This window comes from Olea europaea, chromosome 5 (genome assembly GCF_002742605.1).
Source record: "Olea europaea var. sylvestris chromosome 5, O_europaea_v1, whole genome shotgun sequence".
Classification (NCBI taxonomy): Eukaryota; Viridiplantae; Streptophyta; class Magnoliopsida; order Lamiales; family Oleaceae; genus Olea; species Olea europaea.
Genome location: NC_036241.1, coordinates 5,649,616 through 5,667,742, shown reverse-complemented (window position 1 = coordinate 5,667,742; position 18,127 = coordinate 5,649,616). Strand labels below are relative to the sequence as shown.

Genomic DNA, 18,127 nt, shown 5'->3' with positions numbered 1-18,127 from the left:
AGTACAAACCAAGTTCTCTTACTATGTAACTGTCGCTTAAAAATGTTTATAGCCTCATTGGAAGAGGCACAAAAATGTGTATACCTTTTTTATCTTAAATTTCAAGCATATTCATGCAACACATTAGCAATCAAAACACATCAAGCTCATCATTTGTTAGAACAAAATGGGTCCCAAGCACTCCATGTGGGGTAAAATGTTTTATAACTACACAAATAGAACAAATGCAGTTGAAATATGGTTAAACATATCCCAAGCCTACTTTTCCCAACATCATTAGAAGAAAACAAGACTAAAGAACCTGAAGCAAACATTGAATAGGCAAAAGAAATATAAGTCAGAAAATAAGCAACTAAAGTAATATTAAAGTAATTCGTTTAAAACTACCATACTAAAAGCAGCAGGTGCTCTACAAACTTCAAAAGAAACTACAATGTTAATATCTTATAAACTAAAATTTTTTTATTAGCAGAGACATGTTCTGCAGTTGAGCAACAAAACACCCCTTCTAGAGAATCATGTCTTCTATGATACTTCTTACTCACCGTCATCCTCCTGTATTAATTAAAAAATAATAATAATTATCAACATATAGTCACCAAGTTAAGTTTGTGATTAAGATTTGAAGTCTTTAAGAAGTTTTTAAGTACTACAACAATGAATTTAAAAATTCCAACTGACCTCTCCAGTTCCCTCATCGTCATCCTCATCATTAACTTCAGACTTTGACTTGTCGGACTCATCATCAGCACCTCCAGCCTATAAAAATAGTTTGGCACAAGTCATTTCCATATCGCAATCAATTCAAACAATGCATAACAATATGCTTCTCATAGATGAATTACCAATTTTTTGTTGTAGTCTGCCATTTTGTGTTCATATTCCTCCTTTCGCTTCTCTGCCTTTTCCACAAATGGAGCTTTTTCCTGATTTTTTTCAAGTCAAGAAATTTCTTGAGAAGAACAATAAAACACAAAAAATATCTTGGATGGCATATAATTACCTCATCACTCATTGACTTCCACTTATCTCCACCAGCTTTTCCAACCTATATTATTCCCAAAAACAATTCGTAAAGATAATTATCACGATAAGTCCAAGTGCAAGTTGCTTTCATAAATTGTTAAGCTTCAAAAAAAAAATAAAAAAAAATAAATAATAATAAATAAATAAATAAATAAAAATAAAGAGGAATGACAAACTCACAATAGCAACCGATTTATTGTTCGGATGTTTTTCCTTGTACTCTTTTCTAAACCCTTCCCTAAAAACACAACAGGCATCAAAAGCAGTAATGGTCTAATTAATGATAAGAAAAATAGACAGAAGAGATAGAAACACCAAGAATACAGATTAGGCATACATGAAAACGAAGAAAGCACTTGGAGGCCTCTTTGGCTTGTTTGGGTCCTTCATTTTCTTTTCCTTCTTGGTCTTCCTCACAGCAAGCCTAATATCGCCATTGCAAAAACAAATCACAAATAAATAGTTTTATAAAAGTAAAAATCAATAAAAGAGGAGGAAAAAAACTGGCAGCTGCCCACAATAACAACATAAGTTGCATAGAACAAATTGATGAATACACAGGAGTACGACATCTAGTAAATTGAAGTACTTTCCCTCTTCCCGGAGAAAAATGAACAACAATGTATAAAAACAAACCTATATGAAAAAGGCTAAACTCCTACAGTCTCTTTTAAAATAAAAATAATAATTATTATTGTTAATTCAGTTAAACAAAAGACAGAAAAGTGTACAAAAGAGTGCATCACGTGTGTATGCACGGGCTAGATGAATTTACACTATTTTGGAAAATACGAGTTAAATAGTAGAAAAAAGTCCTGAAAATATGAACTATCCCATCACAACTCACAAGGTCTTTGTAGAAAAGTTTAAAACTGTAATTAACAATTAACATCATCAAAGAAAAGCAACAATCTAACCACAAAACCAACAGAAAAACAACGTATTTATAAAACTCATTTATTTGACGTTCATTGATTCAAAAATTACGCCCGTAAAGCAGAAAACATAATAAATATATTCATAGCAACAAAATATGAAACAACAGATCGCTTATTGGATCTAGTTTTTTTCAAGAGTAATTAAAACTAATTTAAAAAAAACGAACAAAAATGCACGGATTAACGAAATAGTACATATTTAACGTCGAGTTGATTCGAAAATTTCCCCGGTAAGGCAGGAATTATATTTAAAAAAAAAAGGTAAAATAAAAAGAAAAAAGAATAACTCACTTGCTATCAGCTTTCCTGGAATCAGCTTTGGATTTTCCACCTTTCATGATGAAAAACTGAACAAAAAACACCGAATCAGTAAAAAAAAAAACGAAAATCAACCGAAGCAGCAAAAAATGAAGGCAAATTGGCCCGAACTTACAAAAACACAAAAATGAAAAGAGACGGGGGTGAGAAATGGAGGCGAATTGGATCAAACTTACCTTAAACGGTGATCTAGGTTTAGAGTTGGGGATCTGTATCTAATTTCTCTCTCTATATTCGTGGAGGAATCGTGGCTCGTGAATTACCGAGATGGAAGTGAAATGTGGCGGAGTGAGGTTCATTTATAAGAGAGTTGAAATGTTGAGTACTTTCAAATTTGCGAAATGAAATTGAAATGCAGCGGGTCATAGAGTGCCTTTAGGCGGGATGTTGAATTTATTTTTTCTTTGGTATTGAGAAATAACTTATAAGTGATTTTGAAAATAATTGAATTTCTTGATTAAAGTTTAGAAACTATAAATTGCTTATTTGAACTAGGACGACAACGGGTCAGAGCAGGGTAGGGTCATTGCCCCGATTATTTTTTTAGCCCCCGTTTTGTTTAGTTAAAAAATTAAATTTTTTGTACATTTTGATAAAAGTTGCAAGTCTCATAAAATTTGTGATCGAAAATGAGTTCGAGAAAAGGGAATTGAAGTTTTATTTTTCAAAAATGCAATTTGAAATTAAAAAGATTCGAGTGGAAATGGACATTTTTTATTCCACGAACTTGAACTAACTATTTATTTTATTGTTAAGACAAATAATTTTGATTAGTAATAAATACAAAATAAGATATAAACGTAATTTGTTCAAAAGGTAAAAGTTCATGTTGTGTTCAAAATTATGCTTGTAATATGAAAAATGTAAAAACATGACATTTCAAAGAATCACTCATTTTCTTCTAAATTTCTACAATGAGATTCATATTTTGACTTATCCATAATCTGCTTATTCTTGAATTATACGTAAATGAACTTTGACTTTTCTACAGAGGAGTTAACAAGACAACCATTATTCTAGGAAAAAAAACGGATTGTACTAAAAATATTCTACAGAGGCGAACCCCATGTGAATTAAAATATTGCAAAAAATAACACATCCACCCCTATTTGGCTGTTATTATTTATTCTGTACTGGTTCTGTACATTTTTATTTATTTTTTTTACGTATAGCTTGGCTGTTATTCTAGTCTCCCAACACATCCCCACAAGCTTTCAATGAATAAACATAATTAATTTGTGAATAATGCTATTTAATCTCATAGGGGTTGCAATCCAATTTAGATGACGCTAATGTGATATTAATTGATAGGTAGAATTAAATAACTCGTTTAATTTCATCTTTCATTTAACTTGTCATCTAGACTGAAATTGCAATCACAGTGGAACTGCATAATATTACTCTTAGTTTGTAGGGAAAAATAAAATTTTACCTGATCGGATGAGGAAGCTATAAGTTTTTGTACGAACTTCGACAATCAAAATATCTTGAAGTATTTTCTTGAAAAGGCAAAGAAGGTAAAGAAATATTGAGATTCTTTCCTTCAATGACCAAATACAGAAATTTTCCAACTCTAAAATGTTAGGTAGTGAGTCTATTTTAGTGGTAAACTTGATAGAGTTCTAATCAAACTCTAACTTAATTAAATTTGTTAATGTTAAGATTAGCACTAGTCACAAGCAACTTAGCTGGACAATTTAAGATCAATTTTGAATCTTTCTCACCTATCCAATTCTCTGCCGAGTTAGTTAGATATATAGTTCTATTTTTTAGTTTATTTAACGCTAAAATCCAAAATTTCAGACTTATATTTTATTATTTTATTTTTGAAAGCCACGTGTTTTATATTTGACTGTGACATTTCACCCTTTTTTTTTCAATTACGTTATCTCGTGTGTACAATCTACTCGTATCATACACAATAACTAGAGTCTTGTCTAGCTGAATCTATCGTTTCAAAACCTTATTGAATTTTAGCTTGTTTTGAGAACGTCAATCTTGAATATTGGTAAGGGGGCCAGTCGCTCGGCTCATGGGTAGCTCAAACTCACTTCACAATGAGTTGTAGGTTAAGTCAAGCACGATACCTAAGGCTCACACTCGAACCTGTAATTTTGAAATTCAACTTTTGTTTTCGAATTTTGTATCATTTAAAAGTTCTGTCTATTAGACTATCTGTTGAAAAATGAATTTTGTCATGAATGGTTTAGAAAATTTTATTGTTGTCATATCTTTTATATATTATTTGGGGGACCAATGTTGACTACAAAGATTACATAGCATCACATGTTATTAGGGATGTCAATTCAATTCGTCGGCTCTGATCGCCCATGTCTCGGCCCAGAAAAAACTCGAGCCGGTCCTACTCGAGGATTGGGGCAAGCCCGATTTTGGGATGTTGGCCCAAGCCAGCCCGTGTAGCTCGACTTGTGTCGTGGGGTATTTTCGGGCCGTGACTAGCCGACCCTTAAATTTAAAAAATTAAAAGGCAGCAAATATTATTATAGAAAAAATCTCGAGTCGAAAGCTCCGGTCGAGCCTAAATTTTTTAGCCGAGCTATTCATGCCCCAAAAAAGTTCGCACAATTTACTCTAGCTTCAAGTTTTGGCTCAACTCGTTGACATCCCTACATGTCATTACCTTGATAAAAGATGGATTGCATCTAGAATAATAGAATATTCTAACAATGCTCGAAATATATTTTCTGTTTTAATGTTCATTGAAAAAGAAGTTGGTTGCAAATATTAAATTAATAATTTTTTACTTTCGATAATGTAAGTACTAATAATTTTCAATGATGAATGAAGTAGATAGATTAAACCCGACTTTGATGCTAGACAATTTTATACATTCTATATTTATCATATTTTCAATTCAACTACGCAAGATGGATTAGAGTACGTTAAAAAAAAAAAAAAAAAAAANTAATTAAGTAACTTAAAAAAAAAAAAAAAAAAAAAAAAAGACATTCTTATTTTCATTAATGTCTCTCCATGCTCGTAAACAGTCATTTGTTAATTTATGTATAAGGAATAATAATAAGTGTATTTTGTACACTTATTTGGACATTTCAAGTTAGAGTATTTATTGGTTATTTTGATGAATTTTGACTTCACTCTATGCATATTGTGTTTGTTAGGTACAAATCGACATAAATGATGGAATTGAAGAAAAAAGGGTGAAATGGGTTAAATTTTAAAGATTCAAAGTTTGTGGACTAAAGTGAAAATATTCAAAATTGTATCGGACCTCAAGATGAAGATTCGAGATATGCTATGGGTCAAGTGGATGAGGAAAAAATCAAAGGGGTGAAATACAATCAAAGTATTATCACACATTAATTTTCAGCCAAAAAAGTTATGTTCCAGATTTTTAGTTTTAAATTGAGACCCATTTTTGGCATAACAAGTGTTTGAATTGGAAAAATTATAAATCTAAAAGAATTGTACCTCTTTGAGTTAACTTTTCAATACGCTTTGAATCGTTTCAATCGGATATTAAGAGAGAAAATTATGATAAAAATACTGATAGTTGTTTGGGACATAATTAGGCCCGCATCTAACCCTTCCTAGCACTGTTAGAAGCCAAAATGGCCTTAGAGGCGTGTACCTTACTTACAACTAGGCGTGAACTTGGTTCATTCCCAAGAAAAGAATTTTTCCCCTTTTTTTATCCGACCATGTATGGAATGACATCTTTAGCATTTTATATAAATTAAACAAGGTCCAAAACATGAGGAATCATAATTTTATTATTGAAGAGAGTCTAGCAAGCAATGAAAAAGAATTTTACAACAGTATTTGAAGTTCCAAATCTCATATTGAAGATTGAAGTGCAAGAAATCAAGTTTTGAGTTCTTCGTCCACTTTTTTTTACTTCGTCGAACCATATTAGATACTTGTGTTGATTTCTCTATTTCACTTCTCTATTATTGCATATAAAATTCAACAACTGTGTTGGGCGATTTTGAGCATTTTATTCAGTATGAATATTAGGGTTACATCATTAGTATTTATATTAACCCTAGTCCAAGTCCATGCAAAACTTTAGGACCCGTACAAAAAAATATCCCTGTACTGTTCCCCCAACCTATTCAACATCCTCGGCAAACAAATAGTAAATTAAATACAAGGCCGATGCCATCACTCTGTTTCGTTCCATTCAGTGCACTTCGTTCCCCTCACTCAACTCCGCACCACTTCGATATCGATCAATATGATCCAATAAACTTGTGCTCCACTCTACATGGCCAATGTTCCACTCTACATAAGTCACATACACCACTTATCAACATCCCATACACTTAATAGATTTTGTTTGAACAAATAGCTTAGTAGAATGAAATTTTGTGACTGAAATGAGTTGTTGAGGAAAAAACCGTACATACCTGACGCCGGGTAGGATAGTGATTATCCTATTGGCTGGTTGTAGCAGATGATTCGCAAGAAAAGAACGATAGAAAACGCCCAAAAAAACAGAGAAACACTCTGAATTCAACTCAATATTATTAATAATGCAGAATGCTGAAAACTAACCCACAAGCCGGGTTAAATAGCTGCGAAATACGAAATTATTGGAAAATTACCAAAAATGGAAAAATCCCGAAATTATACCAAAATAAAATATTAAGTAAAAGAAGTAAGTTGCCAAAAATTTGGCTTATTTCGAGTTCTCTAACATATAAAAAAAGGAAACTAAATAGTACCATAAATAGTAAAAAATAACTTAAAATCGAATTTTGGAAAGGAAAACAGTGGATTTTGGGCTTGAAATTGACGCCCACCGAGCAAAGCTCGGTGGCCACGACGTGCGCGTCGAAGAGAGCTTTCCGAATTGGGGTCATAATAGCGATTCCGATAACCGTAGCCAAAGTTATGACCAAATTACCAAAAACGCGTCAAAATCTCCCAATTAAGGAAATAATGGTGATTTACTTTCCATCTTTGCGCCGATCCGCCATCTCATGGTATCTCAGCGCCATCATCGTGTAATCTGACAAATCAGCATCACTTGACTCGGATCCTCCTGCATCAATACCTTGAGTGAAGATTATGATAAACTTAATACTACTTATTTTAATAGAAGACACTTGTAATCTCGACTTTAATTTTACATGTAGTCATTCATTTTTTTGTATTTCATATTAAGAAGTTTTTGAAGGTTTTCCACGACGCAACAAATGTATACATTTGCATTTACAGTTCTACTTTTCCATTTGTTCTTAGCCATATATTTTTATGTTGGAAATTGATGTGTAAATTCTACACCTATTCGGGCATCAAAGGTGAATATTTGGGAGTCAAATTGAACGGATCAGTACTTAATTAATTTAAATATTGATTATTGTAAGATATATTCAATTTTGGATAAGTTCTTATCAAAATAGGTGGAAATTGACCAAAGAAGGGGAAGATGAAGAATTTCAAAGTTCATGAACTAAATTACAAATATCTAAAAGTTGGTTTATCAAGAAATGATGATTGAAGATTACGCAAAGTCAATTGGATGAAATTAAAAGATGAAGAATGGAAACCGTACGAAAAAATGACTCAAGATGCACAAAATATAAAAGCAGGGATCAAAATGAACATACCTCAAAATGTTCACTCAATGACTGCCAAGAGGGCGCTTGAGCACATTTTCCAGAACTTGAGCACCCGATGCCCACTAAGAAGGAGCTCAAGCACCTCATCTAGCAAGGTGCAGTCTTCTTTTTGGACTCAAACACCTTTTGAAATTCAACCCTTAATATAATTTCTGCACTTTGAAGTTGAATGTGTTTATTCTTGAATGATAGTAGTATGACATTTATGTTTTTCAATTAATTAGCTACTGATTCAATTATCCTGTGATTTCTATTGTCATTTAAGGAATAGGACTTTGTCATGTTATAACAATTTTTGTGAGGTCCAATGGATGATAGAAATATACATCTATGCCTTGACACGATTTCAATATATGCTCTTCGGTTTTAATGCTTACTTTCATAGAGATATAGGAAGGTCACATGAGAGGTTATATTTAATTCTACTCAAGAGAGATTATTAAATAATTTAGGAATATTGATTAATAAGAATAATTACTGTTATAATATGTAACTCATATAGAATGAAACATATGTGTATTGAAATAAATAGATCGATGTGTTCCGTGGAAATCCACTAGCGTATATGATCTTTGACAAATAATAAAAAATCAATAAGCTTCGAGTTTTATCCTTCCTACGAGGAATAAAATCTAATATCTAATTCAATAGTTTTTATCAAATTCGACATCATGTATAAAAAAAGATAGTTTCTATGTTTTCTATACTAATTCTGAACTAAGAAAGTAAATAAAATATTTATTTAATATGTGAATATTTGTTTTAAAATCTTGAATCCCCATATTATCATTTAATTCAATTCTTAATTCGTAATTTAGTAAATTCACACATTCAAACCAATCGATAATTCACTTTTATTCAATATTCTTTTTCAAAATATATTAAACCTATGTTTAACACAACCCAATCCTATTTTTAGCCCGAATTCATATGAAAAATAAGTATTGATTCATAGGATTTATTACACATAATTGCACATGACATATATATTATTCTTAATACTTATTGCCCATGTGTTAATATTTATGAGTATTCCTACACTACTACAAGCTCCTTGTTATATAATTGGTAATTAAGCAATCAAATAATTCAATGGGAATGCAAAATCAATCAAGAAAATCTAGAAATACTAAACTAATTATCTTGAATTAAAATAAATAAACAATCACCCGAATCAAAGAATATGGAAGAAGGTAGAGAAAATCACTTTCTTGGATGGATGATCTTCAATAATTTTGCACAATTCCCTTGATGTTGATGATATAACCTCGTTCACCACTTCCAAAATATGTTGAATATATGAATTTTTAGATTTAGAGAGGTCTCCCATATTTTGGATGGATTATGGTATTTAAAGATGTCCAAAAAATTGTCACCAAAATTTCAATTGGAAAATGAAACAAATTCTCGCCTTGTAAAAATATTATGTGGTTGCGTAGTATAAATGGAAGCGGCCGCATAGAAGAAATCATATCTGGTCCTGAGAGCTCTGAAGCCATATCTTTCTCGTCGCATAGAAGAAAAATCATAGCTGGTCCCACCAAACAGTCTTCAGTATTTTGGTCACATCTTTCCTCCCAACATTTGATTAAAGTGCATTTAAAAGATAACTCAAGGGGCTATAATTCTTCCAGGATATCATTTTTCCAATTTGAATGTTTTCTATGTCAAAAATAGATCTCAAATTGAGATTGAAAATCTAAAGCATTACTTATTCGCCTGAAAGTTGATATGTGATAATATTTTACCTATATTTTACCACTTTGACTTCTTTCCTCATTTGATAGTCTCAAATCTTCGTCAAGTATTTACACTTTAGTCCCTGAACTTTGAATTTGTCTCATTTCAACCATTTTCTCTTGCAATCTTTTTCCTTTATATTTCAATTGTATCAAATTAAATATTTGATATCTTCAATCTTCATTTTGTTACCCGTCTCATCTATGATTTTTTTGTAATTTAGTCTCCAAATTTCGAATTTTGCCATTTTTCACTATTTTTGCATTCTTTTCTCAAATTTTTTCATCAAACATCGAGTTTTACCTACAAAAAGGCAATATAACACAAAATGGGTGATATTTTATCGAAAGAAGAGTAAAATATCATCATTTAGGATATCGAATAAGTGTAGAAACTATGCTTGTCACGTTGTCAAAATGAAGATGAGTGGAGTGAGGCTAGCAGAGTGTACCAATGGAATGGAAATATTGAGTTATCTTGATTCCATATTGTTAATCACTATTATTGCACAAAACATAACTCCATATTGTCATGATGGAAGGACCATGGGAGTTGATTGTTTGGACATGAAATGTGGACGAGTTTTAGCCTAGCTCCAAGAATTAGGTAATGAGACCTCATTGAGCACAAAATTTGAGCGGTTAACGGAGCGTACCGATTGATTTGTATTAAATTGAATTAATCAGGGGGCTTCAAAATCTTGGTACGTATTTAACCTAATTTTATAAAAGCTTTCATAAGTTGCTCATTACAATAATTAATTTAATTAGATAATTGGTATAGAATTGATAATCAAAACTTGGGTGTTCGATTAGAATTAACATTAATTGGTACTAGATTAGGTATATAGTTTTCGTCGGACGATACTCTACTTATCATTATATTACTTATCTACGATACCGTGCACTTACGAAATTTCGTATAATCAAGTTTTTGGCGTCGTTGCCGAACACTTTAGTATTTAGTTAGTTATGGCTTCAATCTTAAATTTCATTGCTTTATTAGTTTAAATTCATATTAGCAAAAATTATAGTTTTCTCTTTCCTTGATTTTAGGATCTTCTGTACAAAGTTCAAAATTTGATGATCTTGTTTCATTTGATCCAAAAGATTGACTAAACATCTAGATTGAGAGAAAAGAACAGACAGAAGCACACAAAAAATAGCAAGTAAAATCAACGAAAGAAAATATATAAAATCAAGTGACCGTTGGAGTGAATGAAAACACAACACGTCCTATTATAGTTGCGAGTAATGAAAATGAAAATGAAAAGCTAATGAGGTAATACATAACTCCATTAGCGATAGAAAATCAGTCCAACATAGCTTACAAAGGTTATTTCACTTACACAGCAAGTGTACAACCCCCTTACATGAAGGGACTACACGAATAAAATATTCAACGTCGACCCCCTTGCATGTGAGGAGACTATCAAACTTCGTGTGTACAAGAGTGTACTCCAAGCATAGCTCAGCTTATTATTGCATAGTGAACATGAACTTTTGGAATCTTTTTTAAACTGTCATGCCAGCCCAATCAAACATGTATCAAGTTAATATCAGAAAATTTGACATATAAAAACTACATGACATTAACAAAATTTGAACATTATGTACCTACAAAATGTTGTAGAGTAACTTCGTTTTAAAGGTCAAAGATTAACTTGCCATGAAGGGAACTTACCTTCTTTTAAATATTTGAAAAATGCTACGGAATTTAGTACACAACCTTTCACTTTTTTCCTCGAATTTTTTGTCACATCCCATTTCTCCCACTTACCCTGTATCAATACACATATTGTCACCCCGAAACTTGTAGTTGAACGAATCTTCAAATTACATATTTTCCATTTCTATTATTTTTAATCTTTTCGGATTGACACTCTTACATTTTATAGATTTTTAAATCTAGACATTATCTTTCTTTGATCAATGAATCTCGAACCAACACTCTCACTTTCGATATCCACAAATATTATCGGCATAAACTTTTTTCAATTGACACTCTTACAGTAAACAATTTTTTTCTTTCCTTTCATCAATAGATCTCCATAAACAAATTTTTGACTATAGGACATATGAGATTAGACTATGACAATTCTAACCAATTACTCCGTCCAACCATGAGGAAATTTACAAAGTATACTATTAATCAAGTTAAATAAATCACTAAACTTTCAGCAAATCACTAATTACTCATTGAATTTAAAAAGGTTTTCCAGTACTCACTTCTATCAAAATATTTCTTCACCATTAAGAATTCTATTACAACTTTTGACAGAAAATCTCACGTGGTAAAGCTCTTTATTAGCATGCTGCCTATAACACCCCCAAAATCTATTTCTTTCTCTTTTTTTATTAAAATAAAAGAGTGATGGACTTGAGACGTTACATATTGGATTCAGAGCTTAGGCCTACCTTTCTATAGACTGCTTCATTATATGCAAATATCATTATGTATGAATGTTGATAAGTGCATTTTTATGCACTTATTTAACTCACAAATTTGACTAAATTACAAGTAAAATGTTTGAATTATGCTTAAATTTATTTAATTTGTGTATTGTAGGTTATATTGATGGAGATGGTGGAATTCACGAGCAAAAGAAGAGAAAAGGACCAAAACGAAGCAAAGTGAAAGTTCAGGGATCAAAGTGCAAAAGTTGAACTAAAAGGCAAATCGAGAAGGCAAATGAGCTAAGTATCAATTCAGGGTTAATCCTAGATGATCAGAGGAAGAAAGACAAGAAAAGGACAAGAATAAAGAAAAATGAAAGTCTAGGGACTAAAATGAAATTATCTAAAAGATGAACCGAAGGAGAAATCGAGGATTTGATCGAGCCAAGTGCCAATTGGAAGTTAATATTGGTCGATGGAATGAGACGAAGGAAGAAACGAGATCAAAATGGAAGAAAGGAAAGTTCAAGGACCAAAATGAATATCTTGGAAAATATACTTCTATGCGACCGCAAGCCTCCCTTCTATGTGGTCGCATACATGCTGACCGAAAGTTTTCAAGCCCCAAAACTTTGTTCTATGCGATCGCATAGTGTTTTTCTGGGGGTCGTTTCTGCAGTTTCCTGTTTTCAATAAAACTCTTTTGGAACTCGATTTGGACGCAATATAAAAATCTAGGCTCATCAAATTTCAAGCTAGAACGCATTGGGAGACAACAAAACATATCTTGGTAAAGATTTTGAGCGAAAGTAATGAAGGATTTCACTAAGATCATCAAGATTTCACGCGAATTCATGACCTGGTGATGTTTTATCTTCAAGAAATCATCTATTATTTTATTTTCTCCATGATAGGCTAAATATTCTTGTACTAGGAGATCGATAAATTATGTAATGTGAACTTTGGATTTTTAATTTATGCAATTCAACAATTAAACACATATTTGATTATTTGAGTGATTTATATAAATTAATTTCTTCCATAATTAAGTGCATGTAATTATGTGATATTTAGTGATTTATTTCTTGCATTTAAGAGAAGGAAAATATATTTGACAAGGTATAAATCATTGTAGGGTCCGATAGGGGATATAGATATACTCCTATACTTTATGTGAATCGTTAAGTGTTCATAAAACCATATGCATTCTTATATATGTGCATTCGTCATAGAAATATAGGCTATTGGTATATAAGAATAGGTTCAATATTGCTCGAGAGAGTGTGTTGGATAGATTTAGGAGCATTGATTCTTTAATAATTCAATCGTGTTGTCACATTGTGAAATTAGAGTTTTAGGTGATCATTACATAGGAATTCGTGATCCTAGTGCGTTTAAATTTCATTGAGTAAAATCAATTTGCTTTCCAATTCATTTAGATACATCATTTTGTGTTCTTAATTCATTCAACGATCATTTTAGCGAAATTAGAGTTTTCTATAATTAGGATTTTGCTAAATTAGGATTTTCTTAGATTAAAACTTCAATTTTGATCATTTCGTTTCGGTTAAGGCCACGGTAAATAAAGTTGAACTTCTCAATCTCTGTGGGACAATATTCGGAACTTTAAATTTCACTTTATTACTTGTTAACGAACCATACACTTGCAATAGTTTTAAATCGAAAGAATAATTTCGTGAACAAATGTTATTTATGTGGATGAATAATATATTATGTGGTATTAAATAAAAAAAATAGCTCGAGTAGAAAAAATAAATGTTTCTCTGCATTTGTGTGCAAACATCGTTATACCCGGGGAAGTATGATTTATGTGCAATCATATATATATGATTGGCCAACCCATATGCATAGTGTTAAAAGGTGCTAACCCTCTTTGTACCACGGAAAATGCTTTTCTTATTTATAACTTATTTATTTATTTTGCTCTCTAGCACCATATATATGTGGCCTTTCACACACAAAAAAAGGAGGTGTCTACATGTTTGTAAATGGTTCTACACGTAATAATATTATTTTAAGCTTAACCAAATATTAAAATAAGATCCATAGCATTTAGAGCTCGTCAATCTACTACTGTCCGAAGAACCCAAGGTATGGATGAAATATTATGTTTTTCTAGCACCATATATATGTGGCCTTTCACACACAAAAAAAGGAGGTGTCTACATGTTTGTAAATGGTTCTACACGTAATAATATTATTTTAAGCTTAACCAAATATTAAAATAAGATCCATAGCATTTAGAGCTCGTCAATCTACTACTGTCCGAAGAACCCAAGGTATGGATGAAATATTATGTTTTATTTTAATTTCAAGCATAATTTATGTATTATTTAAGCTTGAATTCAAGAAATGCTTATGATGTTTAGAATGAAATACGTTATGCATGTTATTATTTTGTTAATATAGAAGAAGATATGATGATTAGTCATTTTATTAAAAGTACAAGAGCATAATGTATAAGTTGACTAATAAAGATAAAGCACAATCGAATATTTATATGACAGACGCGGCTAAAACTTATCAAATCACTAGAAAAAAGAGGAAATAAAGGTCAAGCAAGGTAATTTCGAATTAATTTAAGGGGAAGGGATGTAACACCCCGAATTTTTCTTACTATTTTTCATATGAGGCCTAAACTTAATATTAGTCATTTATCAAATGAATGGTCTATGTCTAATCTTGTCATCACACTAAGTTCAAACGTTAAAAAATAAGCTTAACCCACTTATTCGCATAAAAGATTAACATTACTTACGAGTACTTTTAAAAATTTATCGTAAGTTATTTTGGGTCGAATATATAAGAATTTTAGAAGTTGATAAAAATATGCCGATATTATACTCATCTTGTAGCTCGAATTAAATAGCATATATTGGGTTCAACAATCAATATTTTTGACTAATTATAGCTGAGTTGTTTTCATAAAAAGGAAGTATTTTAGATTTTATTAATAAACAAAATATAAACAATAATAAAATAATAAAAACAAAAATTTCATTTCCAATTCAATTCATACGGTTACATGGGGAAATGAAACGAAAATTGAAATTTAATAATTTAAAATTTATTAAGCTCATTAGTGATATGGTAATTAACCTACATTAAACCTTATTAACATCAAATTACGTTTGAATCTCTATAGTCACATGTTCTGAGTGTAAAAGTGAATATGAGAGCATTGAAGTGACAAATTTTCCTTTACCCACGTAGAAAATTAGTATTTCACATGTCTTAGCACTCATACTTTTAAGAAAGAATATTATTTTATTTTACAAGTCATTTTTAGAATTTATTTGGTGTCAATTGAGGTCAGAATAGATAGTGCAAAGTGGTAAAGTCTTATTTTTTATGTTTATATAAATTTTGACATGAAATACTTTAACGTCTTTGGGTCGTTTTATATTAAATACAACAGGATGGACCGTTAGGTCGAATATGTTAAATCTTACCGGATGGACCGTTTGGTTAGATATGTAAATCATAAGGGATATAAGAATTCTTATAAAATTCCTTGAGCTATTGGATGCGCGATGAGTTTACTCTAAATCTAAGAAATGATGGTATGTCATGTCATTTTATATTTATATCATGTTAATAAGAATATGCACTAATTTTTACTGAGTGTTTTTAAAAAATACTCACTCTTACTAAGATTTTCAGATTAGAACGGGTCGTGTGGACATGTGGCAGTTTGATCGAGTGATGCTCATGGGTCTCCAAGTAAAATTTATAGAAATAATAATTTACAAAAAGTCTCATTTGAAGAACATATTTATGTTATTAGTTATGCACATTACTTAATATATTTTTTTTCTTGTGCTTGAACATTTGATAATTTATGATTTGATGTCGAAGTACTTTAAGATTTCAATTGATATGTAATCTTTTCACTTAAAATGTTGGTTTATAATTATCGACTTACCGAACATATTTCAAATTTTGAAATGAAGTATATTTGTGCTTAAAATAGGAAAAGAGGATTTTTGGTAACGCTTTAAGTCTATTTTAATAATAATAATAAAAATAGATTTTGTGGTGTTACACGGCTTTAATTGCATCCATCTTAATCAAAACGCACCTTTAAAAACACACATATTTTCTACACGGTTTATGAAATGAGAATTCAAATGAGCAACGTTGAACGATCTTTAAGGTTTCCAAGGAAAGTACTATCTTATGCACTTCATAGTTTAAACCACATGTGAAAATAATAATGTGGTGTTCGATTCGTTTCTTTCTTACCCATGTACTATGTTTTATCTTCGTTTTTAACCTAATATGTCAAAAAGTAGTTAAAAATAATAACGAAAAATCGTCAAATTTCTCTTTAAAATAATTAATAAAGGAATAGAAAAGAATCGAACACCGCATTTTTTTTAATTGTATTGAGGGAAAAGGTGTGATTTGATAAAAAAAATAACAATCAAATTAATCATCATAAGCTATGCAATGCAAGTGATGATTCTATAAAAAATTAATAATAAAAATAATAAAAAAAATTGCAGTTTTATTAAGTGAAGATCGACTTGCGCAGAAAAGAATGCTTTGAGGCTAGAAATTTGATTGGAGATTCGTGTGAATGCTAAGAAAAATCAAACTACAGTTTTTTTTTTCTATAATTTAAATATGATAATTTATCTAAATAGTAACTTTGTCAAGAATTATATTAACTAGAAATTGTAATCTTCGACTAGAATGATGGCCTAATCAATGCCAATTCATCCATCGAATCACATCGACGATTGTCAGAATTAAGTGATAATTGATAAAGGATAAGTCATCGTTTACAATAAGAATGAATGTCTACTTTGGAAAATTGAAAATAGACAAAATTGGATAGAGGGTGGCTTTCTTTGGATAAAGTCCTTTCTGATGGAGATTTGAATAATCGATTTCTGTAAGTTTGTTTGTATGGACCCACTATGAGGTGAATAGTTTATATGAGACGGATACTTCATATATAGCCCCTGTTTGATAGAAATCAGTGCTTGTTTTGTTGCATTATTTATGAGTAATGTATTATAGAATAGTAATTGACGTTGAAATGTGTGGCTAAAAAAGAAGGAAACGTTTTTTATTTGCGTGTAATATTATTTTAATGAAGAATGTGTGGTTGAAAATGAGTACTGTAGAAAAATAATGTAATAGAATATAGAAAAATGGAAGACAAACAGAGCCTTAAAATAAAATTTTTAATAAATTTTGACAAAAGTTAATAAAATATGTAATTAAAAAATTTATAAATTAAAATCTAGATTTTAATCCTTAGTAAACAAGAGCATAATAGAAAAGATATGTGAAGATAAGCCTTAGATGAACACCCACTTTTCTATTGAAAATAATAATAATAAATAATTCATTAATTCAAAACTTTTAACTAGAATTCAAGTTACTTGAAAACTTCTACTAAAGTAGATTTTTGAAATGTAGACACGTAAATGAACACACTTTACCAAACTAATTTGACTCTCACGAAATTAATTTTTAATCCATGCTAGATGTATACAATAGATTCGACATGACATGTTTTCATGGTTGGTACATATGAATATTTTCATGGGTTGTCATGCCGGTCCATGTAGGCTAATGAATTTTGCAATACCCTTTAGTGGAAATTACATCTAACCAAATTTTTTAAAATTCAATTTCAAAAATCAATTCTAAATTTTGTTTCTACAAAAATCAGATATGAATGCAAATCATAATTCAATAGTTTGATTCTAACAATAATATTATTAAGTAGAAATTACATCTAATCAGATTTTTTACGATTCAATTTCAAAAATCATATTTAAATTTTAATTGTACAAAAACTAGACATCAATTCAATATTTTAATTCTAATAATGATATTATTAAATACAATTAATCTACCACATCCTATCCGCAAACCCTCATTCATTTACACAAATCTCTCTTTACCCACTTCATTCTCCACCACCTCTTCTTCACTCATTCATCTTCGACGGCTCTACATAACTAGCAATGATGCAGCAATGCCCCTGCACCCGATAGGCGATGCCTAGTGCCATTGCAGTTCGTGTGCAGCAGCAACGGGCGTCGCTTAGCTGCTTATGAAG

At 30.8% G+C, this 18,127-nt stretch overlaps 1 protein-coding gene across 1 annotated transcript; it reads right to left on the bottom strand.

The window, feature by feature from the left end:
* Window positions 1-293: 293 nt before the first annotated feature.
* LOC111394482 (HMG1/2-like protein) lies at window positions 294-2,608 on the bottom strand. Its single transcript, XM_023020326.1, has 8 exons — window positions 2,459-2,608; window positions 2,256-2,311; window positions 1,364-1,450; window positions 1,207-1,264; window positions 1,004-1,048; window positions 846-926; window positions 682-759; window positions 294-555 (listed from the first exon to the last, which is right to left on the bottom strand). The coding sequence occupies exons 2-8, from the start codon at window positions 2,300-2,302 to the stop codon at window positions 538-540; spliced, it is 414 nt and encodes a 137-aa protein (XP_022876094.1). The 5' UTR covers window positions 2,303-2,311; window positions 2,459-2,608; the 3' UTR covers window positions 294-537.
* Between the last annotated feature and the right edge of the window lie 15,519 nt (window positions 2,609-18,127).

Coding starts and splice junctions, on each gene's coding strand:
- LOC111394482 (XM_023020326.1), bottom strand. CDS start 2,302: ATGAAAGGTGGAAAATCCAAAGCTGATTCCAGGAAAGCTGATAGCAA. Junction 1,049..1,206: donor ACAATAAATCGGTTGCTATT/GTGAGTTTGTCA, acceptor GGAATAATATAG/GTTGGAAAAGCTGGTGGAGA. Junction 760..845: donor CAGACTACAACAAAAAATTG/GTAATTCATCTA, acceptor CTATTTTTATAG/GCTGGAGGTGCTGATGATGA.